This window comes from Eumetopias jubatus, unplaced genomic scaffold (genome assembly GCF_037043125.1).
Source record: "Eumetopias jubatus isolate StellerSeaLion01/CBP00866 unplaced genomic scaffold, mEumJub1_p1.0 scaffold_12, whole genome shotgun sequence".
Lineage (NCBI taxonomy): Eukaryota > Metazoa > Chordata > Mammalia > Carnivora > Otariidae > Eumetopias > Eumetopias jubatus.
In genome coordinates this window covers 84,232,675-84,257,102 of record NW_028274818.1, presented here as the reverse complement: position 1 = coordinate 84,257,102, position 24,428 = coordinate 84,232,675, and the positions used below count along the sequence as shown (strand labels likewise).

At 50.4% G+C, this 24,428-nt stretch overlaps 2 protein-coding genes across 2 annotated transcripts in view; one reads left to right on the top strand and one right to left on the bottom strand.

The window, feature by feature from the left end:
- The first annotated feature begins 552 nt into the window (after positions 1 to 552).
- Positions 553 to 20,333, top strand: GPRC5B (G protein-coupled receptor class C group 5 member B). The gene is made up of 4 exons (XM_028091676.2): positions 553 to 687; positions 8,225 to 9,238; positions 17,000 to 17,112; positions 18,451 to 20,333. The coding sequence occupies exons 2-4, from the start codon at positions 8,233 to 8,235 to the stop codon at positions 18,493 to 18,495; spliced, it is 1,164 nt and encodes a 387-aa protein (XP_027947477.1). The 5' UTR covers positions 553 to 687; positions 8,225 to 8,232; the 3' UTR covers positions 18,496 to 20,333.
- Positions 20,334 to 21,610: 1,277 nt separating this feature from the next.
- The window catches only part of IQCK (IQ motif containing K), a 120,946-nt gene continuing 118,128 nt past the window's right edge, over positions 21,611 to 24,428 (bottom strand). Inside the window, exon 9 of the mRNA XM_028091662.2 lies at positions 21,611 to 22,485. Within this exon, the coding sequence (XP_027947463.1) occupies positions 22,430 to 22,485 (56 nt within the window). The 3' untranslated portion in view covers positions 21,611 to 22,429. The remainder of the gene's footprint in view (positions 22,486 to 24,428) is intronic.

Here is a 24,428-nt window from a genome sequence, read left to right as displayed (position 1 = left end):
AGTGTGCCCAGGCGGACACCCGGTAGAGGATACCAAGCCGCGCCGGTTGGGATCCTTCGCCACGCGCGCGGCGGGATCCTTTCTGTGTTGAGGACCTGTGCTTGTCGGTTGAGGGGAAGTTACTGTTTGTGAACCCACGTTGGAGAGTGTCATGGGCGGAAAAAAGCCCCTGTACTAGGACACTCGTGGGAGTATCCCTCTGTGTGTGTGTTCCTGCAAATGAATCAACTTGGGGATATGTCCGGTGCGTCTGGACTGCTTATGGGTGCACTGTGGATGTGGAGGGAATGTCTCCAAATCTGGGACCGTGGAAGGAGGTCGTCTCAGCGCTGAGGGCAAGGAGCTTGGGGCTTGCGCTGGTGGAGAAGGTGGAGAGACGCAGAGCCGTTGGCCCTGGGTTCAGCAAGTTGCAGCCTGCTGGGCAGGAGCCATGGGCGGAGCTGGATGCCCCGAGGGGCGGGGGCGGAGGGGGCGGGCCAGCTAGAGGGGCGGGGCCGCCGCGGCTGCAGCAACTCGGGTCCGGCCAGGGGGCGCCTCGCGCGGCAGCGGCTCGCGAGGGCGATGCAGTGAGACAGGACCCGCGGGCGGGCAGGCTCGCGCGGGGCTGGGGCCGCGGCCGCGCTGCAGAGATGTGACTTGAGGCCGAGAACCAGCAGGAGCGTCGGCGCTGCGAGGCCGCGGGGGTCGGTGAGTGCGAGGCGCGCCGATGGGGTGGAGGGCGCTGCTAGGACCCCAGAAACTTTTACCGCCGTGGACTTCGGAGAACTGGGGAGTCTGCTTCTTGTGCCCCTCTAAGCCCCCCCGGGGCGTTAGTCTGCTGAGGAAGATGGGGGATCGGGGAGAGGGGGAACCACAGTGAGGCCGGAGAAGAGCTGCAGAGGGCGGGGGGAGGGGAGGGCTGGAGACCTTTATGCCGGGGGCGGGGGGGTGGAGGAGGAGAGGGTGCTGTGTACGCGGACCAGGTGGTGATCCAAGTCTCTGATCGCAGGTAAAGGACAGCTGGGAGTAGTGTGCGGGAGTCCAGCCGTACCCGAGTGACTCGTCGTGGGAGGGGAGCCGCGGGGGCAGGTCCCGGGGCCGCGTGCTCAGCCCGTGGGGGCTGACCGCAGGGCAGACGGGGAGCTCTGGTTATAAGGACCCGGCTTTGGGGGTGAGCGGCCGCACCTGCCGCGGGGACTGGGGGCCAGGCTCGCAACCGGCGATGCCTGTGCACTACGGGACAAGGGAACACTGCAGGAGGAAAAGAGGCAGAGCTGAGACCTGGGGCTGAGGGGCAAACGAGAGGCGGCTGCATACAATGGCGGGGGGGTTGGCGTTTCTATTCCGACCAGGCTGGGGCTGAGGACTAGCCGTGTGCTGTGGTGCGTTCGCTGTCCTTGGAGGACACGGGCTCCCAGCCCCGCACATCCCGGGATCCCTACCGCCCGCACGGGGCCTGGGCCCGGGGGAGCTGGTTAGCCATCCGGGGAGCAGGGCGCCGACCTTGCCACAGAGGACGGCCCCAGCGCAGCTCGCGAGTTCGTTCCCTGGCTGTCGCTCTGTCACACCCAGGCCTAGCCAGTCAACCCCCTCCCAACTCGTCCCCCGTTCGCTAAGGGGGCGGCTCCTTGGAGCTCGGACAAAGGCCCCTGGAGTGTGGCGGGCAGCGGCGTCCCTGTCTGGGGCCCCGGCCCACGCGCCACATTGGCTACCCAACTGGGCCAGGATGGGGGACACTTGAGCAGAGCCCAGGAGGAACTGGGGGTCCTCGAAAAGACAAGAGAAGTGAGGGAAAAGTGAGGGAAGGACCTGGCACAAAAGCCATGGAACTTCAGCCAGGGACCCTTGATTTAGAAGTTTCCTCGGTGGGGTGGGGGCTTTCGGTGCATTGGGACTTCCAGTGAAGCTGCATGCAAATAGCATGTAAATAGAATGCAAATCATCATCTGTTGGTTGGGAGCCCTCCACGAGGCCAGTTTTGTTTGTAGGCTGTGGAGTGAAGGGTTTTCTATCTGTTCCCTGCTCTAAGTCTGAAAAGGGGTCAGCTGAGTTGAGAAGGAGAAAAATGGAAGGGGAAAGAAGTCGCCATTTGGGGCAGGCAGCAAGACAAGCAGTGTTGTTAGAAAGAGAAGCTTCAAACCCTTATTGCTTAATTTGTTCTTTCAGTAAATGTACCAGCTAGAGATCTGGGGTTGGGGCACTACAGTGTAGAGAATGGACAAGCCCCGGCTCTCAGGGCACTGGCCAGGTGGGTGAACAAATAAATAGCTAAATAAGTAAGTAAATAGTAAGTAGATGGAACTTCTAATTGGGGTAAGGGCTGCCAGGAAAATAAAACAGGAAGATGTCAAAGTGATGAGGGTTCGTGTATGTGGGGAAGACGGTTCTCAGGAGTGATATTTTTGTCGAGCCTGGCAAGATGGAGGGCCCACCTCTGGGAGATCTTGGGGGACCACTGCGCAGGCAGAGGGCACTGTAAATGCAAAGGCTTGGAGGTGGGAATGAGTTTAGCACTGAACAAAGGCCATTGTGGCTGGAGCTCGGAGGCAGATGTGGAGGGGGTGGGTGGGAGAGGGGGTGGTAGGGCAGAGCACGATCTTTTGGGCCATGGAAAGTTTAGGTTTTATTCGCCATGGGCCAGTGAACCCTTGGAGGGTTTTGATTAGGAAGCCAAGGGATCTGATTTTTTAAAAGCTCCCCTGACCTAAACACGGAGATGGAAAGCAGCTCCCCTTTCATTCTGCCTCTGGGGATGGCGAGGCGCCGGGAGCCTCTGAGGGGCTCCGTCTGGCTGGTGGGGACCGTCTTAAGCCTGTGCTGTCCTGTGAACCCACTTGGGGAGCGGCTAAGGTTTTTAAAATTCACTCTCCACTTTGAGGCAGTTCTTGTCCACCTTAAGTGGCCCTCACCCAGAGCCCTTGGCTCCATAAGCACTTCATGCAGAGCTTCCTGGGGGTTCTGAGTTAGTCACATTTTTTTCTCCGAATTACCGCCCAAGAGGAACCATCCACCCCTGAACGGACAGCCAAGGATGCAATTTGCATTTAAATGATTGCTTTTATTTACAGGATTGGAGCTGCTTTGCATATTCATGGATCATGGAGCTTGTGTTCTGGCAACCCTGTTTACTAACCTAGGAGGGTTATTAAATTCAAGGGCCCCCAAATAGGCTGGTGGTCTGGGCAACATTAGGAAATGAAGATTATGCGATGGTATAACTTGGAAAAGATATCAGAGGGTGAGATTGTGGGTCTGGGAAAGAGCTTAATGTCAGGAACCTTGTAACAGTTTAATCTCGCAGAGCAGGGAATGCACCATCGACTATAAGGGAGTGGGCTGCGACAGAGTGTAATGCTGGGGTGCGTGGGGAGACTGTTTCCACAGCCTCATCCTGGCCTTCTGCCAGGTATGGGGTGAGGGCTCAAACCAGAGGTGCAGTGTAAAGGCCTTGGGTCAGGAGTTGGGAGAAATGAGTTCTAGTCCAGCTTGGCCTGCGAATTCCAGTAAGCCTCTGGCCAAGCTGCCTCACCTCTCATTTTCCCAACAGGAAGGACGATGGAATCATGACTGTCTTTTTAATAAGCAGGGATCCTGTGGGCCAAGCACCTTGTGGAGTATTTTTCATGTACTTTTCACACTGGCTTTGTGAAGGCAGCACTATCTTTATCTTTTATAGAGGAAGAGACCTAGGGTCAGAGAGGTTAAGTAATGCCCCATGTCACATCGTTAGGTCTGGCTTCACTCCCATTGAGGGCCTCCACTCTAGAGGAGACTGATGAAAGTATAAATTCTGTGCCAGGCATTCACCCAGGTACCGATCTACTGACTATGCCCAGGAGTAGGAAAACCCCCTCCCCGTCTGCTCAGTTTCTTTCTTTCCCTTCCATGTTCTAGCATCTCCCCCATATCTTGTACCTCTTCATATGGGTAGTGGGTGGATGGGGACACTTATTTCCCAAGAGAATGGCCAGTGTCTGGTCTCTGGGTGTCCTTGCTCTGACTTCTTGACAGAGAGACCCAGTTTCAGGGTTCCCAGGCTGGCCTGGGTTTCCCATGGGAAAACCACCTTCACAGTGAGGCTTCCGCTTAGAGCACCTGCTTTGGGGATCAGGTGAGTTTAGAGGTTCCCAGGGCAGACCATCACCAAAGGCATCTCCCATTCGCACCACCTCAGGGACCGCTTTGCCTGGTGTGATGGGGGAGGCTGGAAACCAGTAATGGACCAACACCGGGGTGGGGGGAGCCCCTTTCCCACCCCATCTCCACGGCAACTGCTCCCCCGGAAAAGCAGTCAGCAAAGTTCATAACCTCTGACAAGGGAATATTTGCCAATCATTTCTATTTATTTAACAGACAGTTTATGTAAGTGCTTATCTGTGTCAACCCCACAGGATGGGTACCATTAACACCTCTAGTTTTGCAGAGAAGGACACTGAGGCCAGAAGGGTAAAATCAGTTTGTCCAGGGTCACAAGGTACTAGCAGGTGGCAGGGGCAGAACTTGAAACCTGAAGATCTCTCGGAAGTTCTCCCTGCTGCTAGCCTGGCCTGTGGCCTTCAGGCAGGCAGCACTGTCCTCACACAAGGAACCTTGCCTGCATTCTTTCCAGCCTCTGTAGGCCCCGGCTCATGGAGAAATGGAGTGTGTTGCTCCACCACCTGCCAGAGGCTTCTGGCCCCTCTGCGGGTGGGGGGTGGTGGACAGAGAGAGAGACAGAGAGAGTGTGTGTGTGTGTGTGTGTGTGTGTGTGTGTGTGTGTGTGTGTGAGAGAGAGAGAAAGATCGTGTATTTAAGAGCCTCTGAATGAGTCACATTTCTGGGAGCCTGCCTGGCAGCAGAAGTAATTAGTATGTGAGCCGAGGCTTGTGCATTCGTTCACATTTGTTCATTCCTCCTTTTGAGGAGCCGCACGCCTACATCCCATGGGTTTGTTGCCATATATTCCATCCCGTCCTGATCAGCCTTGCCTGCGGCTGACTTGAAACCTCTAATCTGGCATTGTTCAGTTTGGGATTCCTGGAGAACTGCTCTTTTGGTGGGAGGAAGCACCAAGTGCCTGATGCGGCAGGATGGGGCTTACCTGACAAGTGGGTACCACCTGCTTGGTCTCTGGCAGGGTTGGTGAGGCAGAACGTCTGGGGGCCGTGGCTCCTGGCTTCCCCGCTGCATAGGTCCAAGGTTCTCACACCTCGGTGTGGCCAAGCAACTGAGCGCACTTGGGGCTTGCTTGCCGGGCTTGTTGAAATGGAGGGGCTAGGCGCACCCCCCCGAGAGTCTGCATTTCCAGCGAGCACCCAGGTGACACTGCTGCTGTTGTCCGTCTGAGGATCAAACTTTGACTCGAACCTTTCAGGCCGTCTGTTCTTTCCTCTGTAAGACAGCAATGAGCACACCCGTCCTTCTGGGGTAACATGAGGGTCGAGACCACTTTTACCAATCATCTGGTTCGGCAGCTGGGCTGTGAGCCCTGCCCGAGTGGCAGGTGCTAGTGAGTCAATGCAGAACAAGACAGACAAAGCCCTGGACGTGGGGGCGGGGGGGGGACACACCCAGAGGGTAATAAAATATTTGGAAATTGTGGCACATGCTACAAAGACAAAAATCAGAAGTACTGGTGTAGAGCATAATGGGGGACAGGAGAGATTGGCCAGCAAAGGGCTCACTTACCAGGTGACATTTCTAGAGCCCAGGTCTGTAGTAAGAGCCCAAGTAACAAGAGTACAATTGTTTGCTGCCTGGTTCTACCACTTTCTAGTTGTGTGACCTCCAAAAAGCCAGCTGACCTCCATGTTTTATTTCCTTTAAAACAGAAATCATAATAGTAATTGCCACATGGTGTCATTGTGCAGACTATAAGGCGTTAGTATGTGCGAAGTACATAAAAGCGTACCTACAGTGTGGTGAGCACTATGGGTTAGTTATTGTCATGGTTCCTCTGGCCGTCGTAGAAAACTCTGGGGGGCAATTCTGAACCCCCCAGCAATCCTAGATGAGCCAGATTCAGCTTCATCCTGTGAGGCAGTGATCAGCCCTCATGATCATCCTAGACATTGTTCTGTAGAGTGGGGTGGCTGTCACCTCCTGGGCATCCTTAACGACGATAATGATCCACTAGAGACAACTGGACCCCACTAAAGCTCCTGGCTGCCATTGGTTACATCCACATGCCTAGACATTGGGTAGGGAGGACTTCCTGGAAGAAGGGGGGCCACATGATGTGGGAGGAATCATAGAACTTCTTTGTTGGCAAGTAACTCAAACCCAGCTCAGACTGGCCTAATCCAAAAAAGAGAAGTTTATTGGCTGGATGAATAGTGGCTGGACCATGAGTCTTGACGGCCAACATGTGGCTGCATCCTCACCCCTAATTTGCTTGAGTGGAATGCTGGGGTGCATGTTTAAGAAGCATCTCTTGCCAGATGCCTTCTGCTCTGAACCTGCCTTTCTCTCATCGAGAGGCAAAGGTGACAGTCCCTATAGCACAAGGCTCCTTCTCATTTGGCGGCATCAATAATTTATCCCAGTCAATGGCTTCACAGCCAAGGCAGGATCAGAGCTGCTCCTGGAATCCCGTAAAGGAGCAAGAGGGAGAGAGGTGGTCGATACTGCATTTACTTAGGGAAGCCCCAGGGAGGCACCGGAGCTGCCTGGATGTGGCTGGCTACGGTCTCACACCCGGGTGGAGCGAAGGCAGTAGGTCCAGTTTGAGCCGTCTGGAAACAGGCCTGAGAGCCGAGCTGTGTGGGCTGGAGCTTTCTGAAGGGTAGGCTCCATTCAAAAGTGAAGAGCTGGTGGCGGTAGGGGCAGAGGAAAGAGTCCCGGTGAACGAGCCTCTCACTCATTTGACATCCACCAAGCATCACCTCTGTGCCAGCACGGTGCTAGTGCTTGAGTCCACACCAGTGGTGTCATCCTGGTGATTGTGCCCCCACAGGGGACATTCGGCAATGTCAGAAGATTTTTGGGTTGGGGGAGTGGGTGTGCTACGGGCATCTAGGGGATAGAGGCCAAGGGTACTGCTGAGTAGCCTACCGTGCACAGGACAGCCAAGGAGAGTCAGACCCGCAATGTCAACGATACCAAGGTGACAAGCCCTGGTATACCCTGATGAACCAGACAGTGTCCCTGTCCTCCTGCATCTTGCAGCGGAGAAAGACAGGGAAAAGAGCAAGAAGGGAATGCGAGAAACAAAGTAGACAGGCAAGGGGAAAAAAAAAAAGACAGAGACGATTAGAGCAAAGAAAGAAGTAGAATAAGAGGCTCTGGTGAAGAGGAATGGGGCTGTGACCTTGGCCAAGGTCTGAGAGGGTGACAGGAGGTGGGGGTGAAGAGCAGTTTTCCCAGCATTGGGGGTTGGGGGTGTTTAAGCAGAGGGAGCAGGGAGGCAATATGGGACTTGGGTTAAGCCCGTCTGCCATGGTTGCTGTGTGGAGTCCTGCTTTCATGGGGGCCCGAAGGAGCGCCGAGGGGAATCCTGCAGGGAGGGAGACAGGGGAGAGACAGACAGGGGTGCAGTGAGGATGGGTTCTCTGGAGATCTTTGGGGGAGATCTGAGGGGCGAGGGAAAGGGGAAACCCAGGACACTAGTTCATTTCACCTTCATCATCCGGGTACACTGTGTTTGGAAATGAGGGCAAGCTCTAGGAGCCGGGTGGTATGACCTCGGGCAAGTGTCCTAACCTCCTGGAGACCCTGTTTTGTCACCAGTGTAAGGACTGGATGTGCCCAGTGCCTGGCTTAGAGTGAGGCGTGGGTAAATACTAAGCCGTTACCATTTAGAGACTGAAAAGAGGCAGTGCATACCATTCTCAGCACGGTGCTGGGCTCATGTCTGTCTCTTCAAAGTTTTGTTTTCATTCCCTTATTTTTGAAGAGGTCAGACATAGCACAGAATATAAAAATCAGAGAGTACAAAAGAGTATACAGAGAGAGTGGATCTCTCTCTCTCACCCTCTTCAGCCACTAGCAATAATGATTCATGAGTGTTCACTGTGCGAAATCAAGGTTGCAGGTGGGAGTCGGAATCAGGGTCCTGTACCTCCCCCACTCCCGCCCAGGGGCTGTACCTTCTGGAGAAAGGGCTGCCTTTTTCTGACCCGTCAAAGGTGCCTCATGGGCCAGCAGGTTCGAAATGAGGTGGGTCTTAAAAGAAGTCAGGAAAGTGGGAATCTTACAGTGAACTGGTCTTTTTCTCCCTCCAAACATCTCCCCCGTCCTCAATATTCTGGAACCTCTCCGGCGTCAGAGAGAAAGATGAAAACCCACCAGGTTCTCGCCTTCCTCCTACTCTTCATGATCGCCTCCGGGGCTTCTGAGAACGCCAGCACGTCCCGGGGCTGTGGACTGGATCTCCTCCCTCAGTACGTGTCCCTCTGCGACCTGGACACCATCTGGGGCATCGTGGTGGAGGCGGTGGCTGGGGCGGGCGCCCTGATCACGCTGCTCCTGATGCTCATCCTGCTGGTGCGGCTGCCATTTATCAAGGACAAGGAGAAGAAGGACCCCGTGGGCCTCCACTTCCTCTTCCTCCTGGGGACCCTGGGCCTCTTCGGGCTGACGTTCGCCTTCATCATCCGGGAGGACGAGACTATCTGCGCCGTCCGCCGGTTCCTCTGGGGAGTCCTCTTCGCGCTCTGCTTCTCCTGCCTGCTGAGCCAGGCATGGCGCGTGCGGAGGCTGGTGCGCCACGGCAAGAGCCCCTCGGGCTGGCAGCTGGTGGGCGTGGCGCTGTGCCTGATGCTCGTGCAGGTCATCATCGCCATCGAGTGGCTGGTGCTCACCGTGCTGCGCGACGCCAAGCCAGCCTGCGCCTACGAGCCCATGGACTTCGTAATGGCCCTCATCTACGACATGGTACTGCTCGTGGCCGCCCTGGGGCTGGCGCTCTTCACGCTGTGCGGCAAGTTCAGGAAGTGGAAGCAGAACGGGGCCTGCGTCCTGGTCACGGCATTCCTCTCCGTGCTCATCTGGGTGGCCTGGATGACCATGTACCTCTTTGGCAACGCCGAGCTGCGGCAGGCAGATGCCTGGGGCGACCCCACCTTGGCCATCACCCTGGTGGCCAGCGGCTGGGTCTTCGTCATCTTCCACGCCATCCCGGAGATCCACTGCACCATTCTGCCAGCCCCGCAGGAGAACACGCCCAACTACTTCGACACCTCGCAGCCCAGGATGCGGGAGACGGCGTTTGAGGAGGACGTGCCGCTGCCACGCACCTACATGGAGAACAAGGCCTTCTCCATGGACGAACACAATGCAGGTAAAAGGGGTCGCCACCCTGCGGGGTTAGGCTCTGGGCCCATTTGCCCCCAAAGGACTCCCTTCTCCCTCTCTAGTGGGGATGGGTGGTCCCCGGGGCAGTCCTGGCAGATGGGAGCCGGCAAACATTGGCCCCCCCCCTGGTACTTCAGCTGGCCCAGAGATGGATTTTTATTTGGCATTTTTCCCCATCTGTTGCCAACTAATTTAATATCAAAATCCAGGTTTCGCACCTCTTTTGGAAAGTCAGCTCTGTCAGTGCTGGGTTGACATTCCCACCTGGCAATAGCTGTCTGGAGCTGATCTGAACCAGTGTATGCTGGAAGGTTCTACCTCTCAGGAGTTGGGGCTGCTCCTTTGTTTGCTTGTTGTCATTTTCATTCCGGTGTAAAAACATACAGTGTTATATTAGTTTCAGGGGTACAACGTAGTGATTCAACAGCTCCATGTATTACTCTGTGCTCATCAGGATTAGTGGACTGTTGATCCCCTTCAGCTATTTCACCATTCCCTCTGCCCCCAACACCCAACCTCCTCCCTGGTAACCATCTGCTCTCTCTAGTTAAGAATCTGTTTTTTCGTTTGTCTCTCCCCCCCCCACTTTGTTTGTTTTGTTTCTTAAATTCCACATATGAGTGAAATCATATGGTATTTGTCTTTCTCCGACTGGTTTATTTCTCTTAGCATTCTACTCTGTAGAGAGTTGCAAATGGCAAGATTTCGTTCTTTTTATGGCTGAATAATATTCCATAATATATATACTACATCTTCTTTATCCACTCATCTATTGATGTACATTTGAGTTGCCACTGCGGAGAACAGTATGGAGGTTCCCCAAAAAATTAAAAACAGGGGCGCCTCGGTGGCTCAGTCAGTTGCGTGTCTGCCTTTGGCTGGGGTTGTGATCTCAGGGTCCTGGGATCGAGTCCTATGTGGGGCTCCTTGCTCAGCGGGGAGTCTGCATCTCCCTCCCCCTCTGCCCCTCCCCTGCTCTCTCTCAAATAAATAAATAAAATCTTTTAAAAAAATTAAAAATAGAACCACCCTATGATCCAGTAATTGGATTGCATTCCTGGCTGTTTACCCAAAGAAAATGAACATTAATTCGAAGGGCTATAGACACCCCTGTGGTTACTGCAGCATTATTTACAATCGCCAAATTATGGAAGCAGCCCAAGTGGCCGTTCCTTTAGATGGGGATCCATTTTGTGTTTACCACCCTCCCCACCACTCCCTATTGCTCCCTGACCCAGCTGCTAGAACATACTAACATTAATTCCCTGGCTACCTGGAAGTGTGTGAGTTTGTAGTGCAGGTGCTAGATGGATGCAGGGGATACTGGGGGCAATGTTTGTATCTCCTCCCCACCTCCGTCATTCAGGATTGTATGGATTGGTCCCCGGAGTCAGAGGCCTGGATTCAAGTCCTGCCCTCTGTTCTTCCTAGACGTGTGGCTTTGAGCAAACTGCTTTACCTCTCTCAGCCTCAGTTTTTCCCATCTGTAAAACAGAAATAATGAGAGAATGTACCTCTAGAAGTGATATCCTCAGGGTCTCCCCCAGGACCTGGCATGCTGGATGTGTGTCTTGGTTGGGTTCCCCTGAAAGCAGAGCCTGAGACTTGGGTGCAGTTGACTTACTCGGGAGGTGTTCCCTGCAGGGGAGAGGTGGGGGGAGTGGGTAATGAGACCAGGAAGGCAGAAGCAACTAGACAAGTACATCAATGAGCTGGTTCCCGCTGTGGGCAGCTGGGGCTCGGTCCTGACAGGGATGCATGCAGAACGAGCCTCAGACTTGATCTTCCAAATCAGGGGAGGCTGCAGCATTCGCTGCCTGTCTCCCACTCCCATTGCCATGTCCCCCATTACTCTGGCTAAGTAAGTACTGCTGGCTTCTGAGAGGTTTGGTGGGCACGAGAGGTGGAGGCTGTCTGGGTACCCAGGACTGTCCATCACCCCTGCAGTGGGATTCGGAGGTGAGCCTGGAGGATGTGGTGCAGGCACTCAGAGCCCCTGTGGCAGATGCTTCCCAAGTATCTGTTCGAGTCATTACTTCAAGTGAGTCGGCTAGGTTCCCAGCACTTGAGATTCAATAAAGTTGCCTTTTCTCGGTTGCCTGAGGATTGATCAGGAGCTGTAATAATAATAATAATAATAATAATAATAATAATGACATTAACAGTAGCAGTAGAGGAGGAGGTGGTGGTCCTGATTACCTAGTATAGTCATTGCTTCCTGAGCATTAACTGTGTGCCAGGTACTATTCTAAGTCTTTAACCTCCCTTGCTGCACCCAGTGAGACGGTCCTGTTATTATCCCCATCTTAGAGATGAATAAATGGAGACTCTGAGAGGTTCGGTAACTTGCCAAGGACATAAACCTAGGAGGTGGCCCATTTCCAGAGGGCCATGCTCCCCTTTTCAGTGCTGCTCACCCAGGCAGCTGGGCAGTGTTCGCCGGCAGGTCATGACTGCAAAGTCAGCCTTGTGGGGTTGATTGCTGAGTGCATCCTGTCTGTCCCTTGCTGACGGGGGGGGAGCACGTCGAGCCATCAGATCCTCAAAGGTCACCCAGAGCCCTCCCCACCTGCCCAGTTTCCTCTGTGCCGCCGGCTCCCCACCAGACCCACAGGAGGGAACACCAATGGCCCCACCCGTGGATAGGGCTAGAAACCCTGGTGTGGTCTTTAACAGAGCTGTTTCAGTCTTACTAGAAAGCCCCAGACCAGCAAGCCCATGTTTGTCAAAGGATTTAGCAGGAATGAGTGTCAGCTCGTGTTGCCAGCACAAGGTGGGGGTCAGGATGGGGATCATCACTGCGAGCCCAGAGGGCCCTCCAGGGAATATCATGAGCAGAGGTCAGGAGCCTGGCTGGTTCCTGGGGTCTGGTGGAACCCTCTCTTCCCTGGCTCCTTCTGGACCAGGATCCTCTTTATATAAGACCCATGGACTCCCCCTGGACCTCAAAGGTAGTGGGAACTTCTGAAATGGATGTGCACTTTTGTACGTTCATTGGGGAATTTTTGTCTATCACTTTGTCAAATTCTCAAAGCTGTCTGTGACCCCCAGAAGGCTAAGAATCAGTGTTATTGAACCTGATGGTCTAGTTTACTTGCAGTGAAAAATGGGGATGCTAGAATGACCCAACTAGTAGGGTCTTCAAAAGTAAGGATGGCTAACCCTTAGTAGGTGCTTACCATGGGCCAGTTACCATTCTGAGCATTTTAGTGGCTAATCTCATTTAATCCCTATGATAACCCATTGAAGTCCATTTTGCAGACAGGAAATTGAGGCACAGAAAGGCTATGTGTCTTGCCTAAGAGGCAGAGCCAGGGTTTGAGCTCACGCAGGCTGGTTCCAGAGCCCCTGTGCTTGATTTGTCTACCACAGAATTACTCATCTTTCCTCAAAACACTTTAGTGACCCTGAGCTCATGATGTACAGGATGACTTGTGCATTGAGGAGACAGGGTATATCTGTCCCATTTTATAGAGCAGGAAACTGAGGTCCAGCTCACACTCTTAAGAGCAGGGAGGGGAGAAGTTGGTTTTCCACTATGTGCATTTTTTTCTTAGGAAAATGCAGCCAATCCTTCCTATCCACATAAGATCCAGAGATCAAAGGGATCTGGGACCCAGGTCAGAACCAGCAGTACCAGGGCTAGCACGCTGGATGATGGGGGTGGGGTGGGGGATTTCACACTGACACATTCCAAAGCCAGGGAAGTTGTCTTTCTGTCCCCTTTCTTTTCCAAAATAAAACCAGTTTTATCATTCCATTTTGGTGACAAAAACTAGAATAATCAAGTATAAGTTTCAGCAAGTAAAAATAACAAAAATTGCTCAAAATCCCATTGTCCAAAAGCAGCTACTGCTGTTTGCTTCCATCTTGCCAGACATCGCTCAGTGAGCACACAGTCTCTCTCCTTCCCTCCCTCTCTCTCTTACACACACACATGCACACACACACAATCCCATAGACTGGCTCTTAACCTAGCTGTACATTTGGGCAGCTTAAAAAAATTACCAGTGCCTGACCCCTCATTCTGGCTAAGTCTGCTTGGGTTTAGGGTTCTCAAGCTCACCAAGTGAGTTGAAGATGTAACCACTGATCTAAGTAGTGTGCTTAAATCAGTATTGTACCAGGTCAGTGACTGCAGAGCTATAGTATCCTTTTCATGATGCAGAGCTTTCCTTGGGCACAATAATTTATTTTTCTGATCCTCAGCTGGTGGCTATTCCATTTGTTTGTGGCTTTCCATATAAGTAATGCACAATCTTTGTGCCCTTGATCAATTAACTTCTTGTAAGACAAAAGAAAAAAAAAATTCCTAGACATGCATAAAAGAGTCTGCACCTTTAAATCTTGATATATACTGCCAGATGGCCCCCTAAAAGTTAAACTAATTTACTGCCCGCCCCCCCTACTTAATAACTGTATGAGAGCTCCATTTCTTCACTCACCTTGGATATTGTCAGACTTTGTTTTAATAGCCCTGTTTTGGATCATCCCAAATGTGTGCCCACCAAAATTCACACGGGACCAGGCAGGGTGGGCCCCAGGCAAAGCCAATTCCCTCAGAAAGCTCACATGGGCTAAATTGGAGTCCTGGCTAGGATTGTTGTTCTAGAAACCCTTGCTTTGCTGGCTGGGGAACATCTGGGCATGTTACCTTGCCATTATGAGAATAACTCGTGTCATCTTTGATGCTGACCTCAGCCAGCTTGTATTTTAGGGAACCAGGCCCTACCAGGGCCTTGCCCAGGAGTTACAGTTGGCTCTCTTTATTTTGCATTTTAGCCAGCCAGCCTTTTGGGCTCTCTTCCCTTGAGAGTCAATCCCTGACGTCCTCAAGAGATGGGAAGGGCATTCCCCAGGTGGCCTGTGGCTCAGTCAAGCCCCAGTGGCTTCTGCTCCCAGATTGCCTTACCCTGAATGAGATCCCAGGTGTATACCACTTCATCAGCCTCCTGCTTATTAATAAGTATCAGCCAAGGCATGAGGTATGTGATAAAAGATTAAAATGCACCGAAGGATGTAGCACCTCAGATCACATCTTGGAAAGTGTTAACGAGGCATATTAAATGTTCACCTTTCAAAGGAGCAATAAAGACAAGCATTCTTTCTTTTAGGGGATTTGGGCTCTCAGATCTCATTAGGACCAAGGGCTATTTAAAATCTGACTCTTAGCTTCCCTGTGCAAGGCCCTGAATCAGCTTTGAGGGGAGGGCCAATCTAGCCTCACCTGCAGAGTCTGGATAGAAGGCTGGCATTCAACCTAAAAACTTAGATTCCTGTGGGGACGCTCTTAGGGATGAGCCCTGCTTGCCTTTCACAGCCGACCCAGGTCAGAGTGGGGTGTTAGGTGGGACCCTTGTAGTTGCAAGTAATAAAAAATCTGATTTGAACTGGCTTAAGCAAAAACAAAACGACAACAAAAAGCAAACATACTGGGGATCGGGCTACAGGAATCATTAGGTCAAGGAGGCTCGGGTGATGACCAGATTTGATCTTCCTCCATCTCTTGGCCCTGTTAGGATCATGGCAGCCCACAACTCTAGGCTTACACAGAGTCCCAGTGGAAAAGAGGAACGTTTCCCCAGGATGCTTGAGCAAAAATCCCAGAGTTGGCTCTGATTGGACCTAATTGGCCAGACTGAAATCACATACTAACCTCAGGCCAGGGTAGAAGGCGGTCATAGCCAACACTTGGGGCCAAGGCACCCACAGATGGCCAGTAGAGTAGAGCCTTTGTTTGAGGAAAATGTGTTGGGGTCAGATTCCCTCACCACAGCTGGCCGGGTCTGTGCGTTATAAGGAAAGCAGTGCTATTGGGTGCTCCCTCTCTTCAAGCAGGTGTAGGCTAGGACTTGAGACTAGTAAGAGCCCATGAACTACCTCTTCTGCCCCCTGGTGCCCCTCCCTGGCTCCCCCTTCTCTACTTCCTGGGAGAGGTATCTCCTTGCTCAGCTCATGCATAACTAGCTGCTTGAAGGCTTGGATGGAGCTGCTAAAGCAAAGGAGGTATACCTGTGTCTGGAGACATTCATTACGACCATGCCTGTTTCTTTGGTCCAGCTCGGGCTGAGCTGTCCCTCTCTAATGTCACTTAAACTCAAGTTGCTTCTAAGTAACTAAGTGTGATGGTTAAAAACAGTATTAGAAGCCAGCATCGTGTGATGGTTAAGAACACAGATTCTCTGCCTGGGTTTTGAATGCTGGTTCTGCCTCTTTCCAGCTGTGTGACCTTGGGCTAGTGACTTAATCTCTCTGTGCCCCGTGTAAAGTGGAAAAAAGGAAAGTACCTATTATGCTATAAAGCAGAGTCCCTGCTGAGTGTGGAGCCCCCCATGCGACGCAGGGCTCCGGCGGCGGGGGGGAGGCTCAATCCCACGACTGTGCGATCTGTTGTGACATGAGCTGAAATCAGGAGTTGGAGGCTTAAGTGACTGAGCCACCCAAGTGCCCCTCTTCGGAGAAGAGTTTAAGTGAGGCTTTTCTTAGCAAAGCAAGATTAGTGCCTTCAATGAGAATGAAAATAATAGAGTCTGTGTTACAACTGAGATGGACTTTTGTTTTCAATAGTGCTCCTACATTCTGTATTGGCTTTTAATAGGCTATTTTTTAGAGCAATTTTAGTTTTACCGAAAAAATTGAGCAGGAATTACAGGGAGTTCCCACATGCCCCTATTATTAACAGTTTGCATTAGTGGTACATTTGTTACAGTTGATGAATCAATATTGATACATTATTATTAACTAAAGTCCACAATTTACATTTTAGAGCACACTGTTTGTGCAGTTCTGCAGATTTGGATGGATGGGTAATGTCATCTTTGTACCATTATAGTATCATAAAGAATAATTTCACTGCCCTAAAAATGCACCATGCTCTCCACCTGTTCCTCACCGCCTCCTCTCCCCCACAATCTTGAGTCTTTACTTTCTCTGTCCCTTTGCCTCTTGCAGAATATCATAGTTGGAATCACACAGTATATAGCTCTTACACACTGGCTTCTTTCACTTAGCAGTATGCATTTGTCTCTTCCATGACTTGTGGAATTTGGGTCTTCTCTGCAAAAAAGGGAAATTTGGATCTCTCAAAGGACACAGCAAATAGGAAACGCCATTTACCCACCTCTCTTAGGTTAAAAAGTGCTGACATATTTTGCCGTCTTTGCTACGGCTGTCCCTTTTTTCCTGTTTAGAAACACCCTGCCACGGGGGGGGGGGGGGGTTGGAGTCCCTGTGTTCTCTTCCCTGTCACTTTCCCATGAGGACGGCCTCTATCATGTACTTGATGTCCACATTCTTAGGGTTGTCTGCCTCTCTGTATCCAGAAACAGTGACGGGTGTTGAACGGTGTGATGTTGAACTTGGCATGAATGTGGTGAGAGAGGAGACCTGTGTGGTGAGAGAGGAGACCTTTGAGGGATGCAGAGGTGCTTCCTTGCCTCCCAGGGCCTGCAGGGGTTTGGGGGGCAGGGTAGAGGCTCTACCCTGCCCCCCACCCCGGCAGCAAGCGCCCTGGATTCTACAAACTTCCCAACCCCACTGAGATGGGTCATGCTCCAAGAGAGCCAGAGAACAAAGCCCCATTGTGACTTTTGTTTTGAATCTGGCTTGTGACAATGGGGAGGGGTGGGGGGTGAGGGGGTAATGTGTGCCGGGAGCATGGTGTTGATGCAGGGGAAGAAAACAAAATCTCTGGGTTGTTTTTTGTTTTTTGTTTTGGTGTTGTGTTGCTGCTTCCTACCTCCCTCAGCTCTCCGAACAGCGGGATTTCGCAATGGCAGCTTGGGAAACAGACCGAGCGCTCCGTTTAGAAGCAATGTCTATCAGCCCACTGAGATGGCCGTTGTGCTCAATGGAGGGACTGTAAGTATCAAGAGGTGATGTTTTGGCCGGAAGCCCAAGAGCGGTCAGTGTTGGGGGCAGCTTCACTGGGGGCATCCTGCTCTGTGGAGGCTGCTTACGGGCCCCGCACACACACTGGCTCAAGTGGACACCCCTTGCAGCTAGAATGCATGCAGTGCTTCCATTTCTCTTTGCCTCTCTACCCCCTTTCTCCACGCACGGAAGATCCACCTATACTTAGTGAACCATCTGTGGATTCGTTCGAAAGAGTCCCTATTTCTTGGGGCTCTTGTGCCCAGTGAGTTCTGGCTTTCATTATTGCAGAAGGTGCCTAGCCCCCTTCCTGGGAGGTGACTTTTAGGAAAAGCCCAGAGTTGTGAAACCTCTGGCAGATTTTGCTAACACCCAACCTAGCGTACCCCCCCGACCCCCCACCCCGTCTCTGTGACCCAGCTGGGTGCCGGGTTCCCCCACCTCCACTCCTTAAAAGATGTCTTAAGAAATTGGAGTGATTATCATTTCTCTCCTGCGAGCACAAAAACAGGTTTTACTATCTGATGCCAAACAGACCTTCAGCAGAATTGTCATTGTTTACATTTTGCCTCTGTGCAATTACATCATTTTGTTTCTCCAGCAATCCAAAGACACACTGTCATTCCCACATTTAATTTCCAAACATAGCTACATGCTTCTTTCAGAAACAATGCATAAAGCCAGTTTACACGTGTAAATTGGACTTCCATTCCTATATCATGTGCCAATTCCATAACTCAACCTGAGCTTTTTTTCCTTTCTTTTCCTTTTTTTAAATGTAAGTCGGGGATGGTCTTTGATCTCTGGAGGGAACTTGGGTTTTCCTGGCCTTTTGAATGGTATGCGAGGCATTGGTTTGCACTGGTTTGGAACAGGCTCAAAGACAAATAGACTCGCAGATTTGCTTTCTGAAAACCCCCTGCCATCCCTTGGGCTGTTTTATTGTCCGGTGCCAAGACAAAGCTTGACTCGAAAGCATTCGGCCTGTGGTTATAATAAATAATGTTAGAAAATGGCCCCATCAGTCACTCTGAAGCCCTCCTGGTCTCTTCAAGGCCAGTGGGTATAAAAACACCCTGGACTTAGAAAAAAGCAAAGTGGGTTTCTGAGTGAGGAGACATTCATTTGGGGTGCATGATTACAGAAAAGGGGACCCGGCCTTCCCAAGAACAGAGCAGCGTCACACACACAATGGTTGCCGCTTTTCTTGGGAATTATTCAGCCCCTTAGGAAAAACCAAGGTAATTTGGCACATTGTTAACGAATTGGTTTCTGATGTTGACTTTGCAAAGCACAAAGTTCTTAGTGTGTTATCCTTGTTTCCAGATACCAACTGCTCCGCCAAGTTACACTGGAAGACACCTCTGGTGAAAGACTTTAAGTTCCAGAGAATAAGAATCTCTCTTACCGATTTTATTCCCTGGCTGTGTCTTTCTTGAGGGAGAAATCAGTAATAGTAGCCGAACAAGGCTGCCTCACAGCCAGGAGATCTAGAAATCCTACACAAGGGGATTTCGTGTAAATGTGAACACTGCTGAACCGAAAAGCTAACACCGACTGCCCTCCCGTCCCCTGCCAACGACACACACACGCACACACACACACACGTAATACCAAACCAACCTCAATCCCTGCAAACTAAAGCAAAGCTAATTGCAAATAGTATAGGCTCACTCGAAAATGTGGCTGGGAAGACTGTTTCATCCTCTGGGGGTAGAACAGAACCAAATTCACAGCCGGTGGGCCTGGCTGGTGTTGGTTGATTGTGGGGGGTCCCCACACCATTGCCCCTCCCCAGCACGTGCTGGACCCCAGGTGGCCTTTTGGAGATGCCTGTTTCATTGGGAGGACTAATGGGGACTTTTCCACCAGCTTGCCTGTTGGTTTGCACATTTCAGGGGGCTCAGGAGCAGTTAAGGAGTGGTGGGTGTGATTCCAAGGTGAGGCCCAGCCGCATCACGGGATGAGCTGTTACAGCCAGTAGTTGGGGGAGGGACCCCGGCATGTGCCAACGAAGGGAAGGCTCTCTGGGAGGTGAAGTGACCGTCACATTTAGAAAGTGGTGACCCACCACTGTTCCCTCTGTGGGCCTCCTGCTGCAGGGCTACAGCAGAAAAGCAGGCCTGCCTCCCTCCGTGGTGGAGCCAGGGCGATATTCCTGCTTGGGGCAACAGTCTCTTTCCCTTGATGAGCTCTCCCTCGACCTGCTCTTGCTGTGCTCCCCAACCCCGAGCCCTTTCCCAGTTTTAGTCCCATGTTCATTTCCAAAGCTCAGATGGGCCATCAGCTGACAGCAACCCCCGCCCCACCGGGTTGGCAGGCCAGAAGGCAGGTGCCATAGCGATTCTCCACGATGATGTCACGTGGCAGGGCGTCCCAGGGGAGAGAGCACACGCTGCTGCCTAGCATGTGAGTTCCTGGGTGTTGGGACGCGGACGGAGTGCAAGTTCCAGGGACGGGTGGAGCGCTCCGGGGATTCTTGCTGCTTTTGGAGGGTATGTGGGACATGTTTTGACTTGGTTTTCTGTAAGTTCCATGAAAATGGCTCTCTTCAAAGCCCATCGTTTCTGTCATGGTTTCCATCTGTCCTAAGCAAGTCATTCCTTTGTTATTTGGCATTTCGAACATCTCGGCCATTCAAAAGCCCCATGTTCTCTGCACTGTTTGGCCAGCATAATCACTAGCAGTGGGGGATGCCAAGAGTTTTAACTTGACGGCATGAAATGTATAAATGAGGGTGAGCCCTTTGGCATATACTCTAATGACTATATTGCTTTTTCTATAAAACAACCCATAAGCCTTTAACCTTTAAAGAAAATGAAAAAGGTTAGTGTTTGGGGGTGGGGGGAACTGACCTCTTCATAAACCAATATGTCTGAGCTGTTTTAATAAACCTTCTGATTTTTCTCAAGGCCCTAGTCTCTGCTGTGTCCCGTCCTCGCCACGGTCCCCCCTCCCCCCTGCAACCTTGCAGAGCAACGGGGTAAACAAGCCAATTTGGCCCTCCCTATGTGGCCTTCCTCCCAGTTTTCCTTCCAGCTAGTGCATTTCCTTGTGTTGCCACGCATGAGGAGGAAAAAGCATGGGACCAGAATGCCACCCCTACCAGACCTTTGGGAAACAGCCCCACCCCTGCCCAGAGCATGTGCTTGCTTCTAGAGAATCAGATTCCAATCCTCTGTTCAAGGAGCGTCATTGGTGGACTGGAAACCGGGCGTACTGGGGAAGAGAGGGAGGGAAAGAAGCTAGGACCTGGGGTGGGGATGGGGGTGGTGGCTGCATGCAGACCCAGCATTGTGAAAATACAGAAATCTCCAAACACCTCGGTCTAGTCCGATGAAAAACGACAGCAATACACATTCTCGTGCCAGGAAATGGTTGCTTCCCTCCCCCCCCCCCCCCCGCCCCGCTCTCTGGAGTCCTTTGGAGCGCTCTGATCCCATCAGTGATTCTGCAAGAGTCCCCCCTCCCCCCCCCCCTTGCAGAAGGGAGCAATTCACCTGATCGTTTTCTCTCTCAGTTCTTGGTGGTCCAGGCATATAAGGTGAGCACAGCGTAAATGGCTACAGGGGGAAAGTCACGTTTCGCCGACATAAAAACGGAACCAGGTTTGAGCCATGGGAAACCTCACTTAATGAGACCTTTTCTCCCTCCCTTTCTTTTTAAATCTCTGATACGTTATTGCACTTCTGGGTTTTGTTTTATTTTGGGTTTAAGGTTGAGAGTGGGCTGGATGCCCTCCCAATGGGGCAGAGGTGGGGAGTGAGAGCAGAGAACTGGTATCTTTCTAATGACTCCACCTAAAGGGTACAAAGAGACCTCTTTGCCAAGAGACTGTGGCCGCCAGTTGCCCCCACGGAGCAAACTTTAAATACAAAATCAAGTGGCACCTCTGTTTATGTAAACACTTGTTGAGGGAAAATGACCTGAAGGAGAGCATCTGTGATCAAAATACCTAATTGTAAGCACAAATCTTTCTGTGTCTGGTTATTAAAATCACTCTGGGACTATAACAGCCACGCTTGTCCCCCCTTTTAATAGAAAATGGTCATTCTATCCTGGATTTCTCCACTGGATATGGAGGGTGGGGAGCGAGGGAATCAGCTCAGAGAATTGGCAAACTGGAAAAATCTGGGGATCCCGTGCTTTTAGCACAGATTCCATCAGGGCCCACCGAACAAGGATAAACTTGGAGTGGTCTTCCAGGTCGGCCAGTGCTGAGTTAAACCCCAAACTGAAAGGGAGCGTTGTGGCTTTTATAATCCAATGATGCAATGATTATACCAGCTTACAAGAGTTCTCAGCAGGTGCTTTTTATTAATTGATAAAGAGCTAAAGCTCATTTTTGATAGATAATATATATTTATTAAATGTATTAATGTGTGTTTTATAATGTACCTTTATCCTCCCCTGGCTGACTGTTGCATACTTATTAAAAAAAAATCGTGAAAGAAATTTCAAGACAATCAATGTGTACCATAAATGACTGTATATAAATATTACAAATTTAAAGGTTGTAAAGCATGGGCAGATAGGTTTTATTTTCAAAATGCTGTTCTTAACACAAAAATAAAGGCTTTACTATTTACTTAAGATGTGTGGTAGCTTGTCAAAACCACCCAGAATAACTATGAGGCTTTTGGATTTGCCTGGAGGCTAAGTCTGTGGCATTTTGAATGGGGGAATCCTGGTTAACAGCAAACCGCAGAACAAATGAGGGTAATAAGTTAGCTTACCCAGCAAATGAGGAACTTTCTATGGTACTTTGGGGACTTGACAACCAAAGTCCTTTGTCTGGGTTTAAGTGTCTCAGCTTGTTGGGTTTGCAGTCAGGGTTAAAAGAGTCCGTCTCCTTTGGAAATGGTCGTAGGCAGTATATCTTTTTTTTATGAAAAGAATACTCACCAGATAAACTTAAAACCCACGGCAGAGGTTTGGGACTTAAATTTAAGCAGCCAAAGTGGGAAACTGGTATCTAAAGCGCTTCAACATCTCTTGGAACTAGAGCTTGTTGTACATTTTAACTGCAGTTGGTGTAGAAGAATATACCTGAAGCACCGAAGAAATAATAATAGATAAAAAATAAAATTTGGAGATAATGCAGAAAGTTTAGATTCGTACTCTCGTAGGATAAACTATATGCACTAAAGCATGTTTGCAACAAATCCTATCTTGTGCAGAAAAGATTCTGTTCACATGTACCAAATCTAGTCGTTAAAAAAAATCAACAAAGAGGAAGCATAATTTGTACATTTTCCTCACGTAGGGTTATCGAAGCTCCGAAGGGAAAAGATCCCACCAGTGGTTAAGGTGGTGGAGTCTTAGGTGCAACCTCCTCCTCATCCTCCATTTTGCATTTCACTGCAAAGAAATGAAAGAGAAAGTTGGAATCGATTTACATACCTAGACAGACTTGTCATTTTGCAAACAGAAAACTTTGATGTGTGGAGGTCCATGACACCGAAACCCACTGAGAACCCGCTATGGTTCTGGCACCACGGATCCACCGGGGAAGAACACAGGGCCATTGTGCTTCAAGGAAGGAATCTAAAGCTTCAAAACCATGTAATGTTTGTGGCCATTCTTTTTTCCCCCAGTTTTATTGAAAAGTAATCGACATACACCACTAAGTTTAAGTCAGATAGCACGATGGTTTGATTTACGTATATGGTGAAACAGTTACTATAATAGGTTCAGCTGACCCCCATCTTCTCATACAGATCCAATAACAAGAAAAGAAAAAAAGGAAAGTCTTGTGATGACAACACTTGGGACCTACTCTCTTCCCAACTTTCCTAGGCATCATAGAGCTGTAGCCATCATGTTGTACATTAGGGTCCTAGTTCTGATTTATCATGTAACTGGGAAGTTTATATCGTCCCTGGGAACCACAAGTCTGATCTCTCTTCCTGTGAGTTTGGGTTTTGTTTTTTGTTTAGATTCCACATATAAATGAGGTCATACAGTACTTGTCTTTCTCTACCTGACTTGTTTTACTTAGCATAATGCCTTCAAAGTCCATCACAGCCATTCTTAATTTAGTTCAGTAGAAGGTCAGAAGTGTGCTTTGCAGGTCGGGGGACTGAAGAAAGGAAGTTTTGCTGAAGATGATGACAGATTCCAGGCTCTTGACTCTGCCCAATCTGTCACCACTCACCTTGCTCCCCCCACCCACCCAAAATTAAAAACTCAGGATAACACTGGGGTGAATACAAGGTCAAAAGGGAATCTTTTCTAGTCTTTCATGGTCTGGAAAAGAATGTGATCCGGGGGATTTCCTGCATCGGCCAAACAGGAAAGTTGGCAGAACACAGGACTGCACAACTTATAAGGGAAATTGTCCCAATAGGGAAAAGCCCCTCTGCTAGAAAAATAGGGAAACCCAGTCCCCCAGGGTGGGGCGGGGATCCTTTTACAAAGACCCTCTCATTAGAAAAAATTTTTTTTAAGATTTTACTCATTTATTAGAAAGCATGCGCTCGTGCAAGTGGGGGGCAGGGCAGGGAGGGAGAGGGAGAGAATCGAGAATCTCAAGCAGACTCTGTGCTGAGCACGGAGCCCAAAGCAGGGCTTGATCTCAGAACCCAAGATCATGACCTTAGCTGAAATCAAGAGTTGGTCGCTTAACCAACTGAGCCACCCAGGCGCCCCCAAGAAAGACCCACTCGTTTTTAGTAAGTCTGCTTCTAGTGCTCAAGTGCGTGTCCTGGACATTAATGCCTGAAGGTTCTTCTGAGTAAGATCACGGGCTCTGGTCACACATGGAGAGCAGTGTTCTAGCAGAAAGGATGTTGTTACCGTGTAAGGCCCAAGCGTGGAGTGAGGCGGGGACACCACGATGTGCAACACAGTTACTTGCTGTTGGAAGTGGACTGAAAAGCTTTCAGCAGCCTAATCTAGTACAGCAGTCTTCAAGCTGGGGCTACACAAAGACTTTATAAGGGTATTTGGTCATGGTTTGTTCAAAAAAAGTCCCACTCCAAATCCACAGCTGTGACGGTGTGGACTTGCAGTCGGTGGGGTTTATATGTGATCCCCTTTCCTAACTCTCCCAGTCCTGGCATTGCCAAGTGTGGGAAAAATCCCCAGGTGCCAAACAGGGAGGCAATTTGTCCCCCAGAGTCTCCTTTCTATGTTTAATAACTATCAAAAGCTATAGTGTATTTATTTGGCTTTATGAATTACTACTGACTGTATTAATAACTCAAACCAGAAAAAGTATTTTTAATACTTAGAACCTGTGGTCCCCGGAAATTTTAAAGAATTGTTTTGAGTGTACACACCTTTTTTGTCCATATAATATG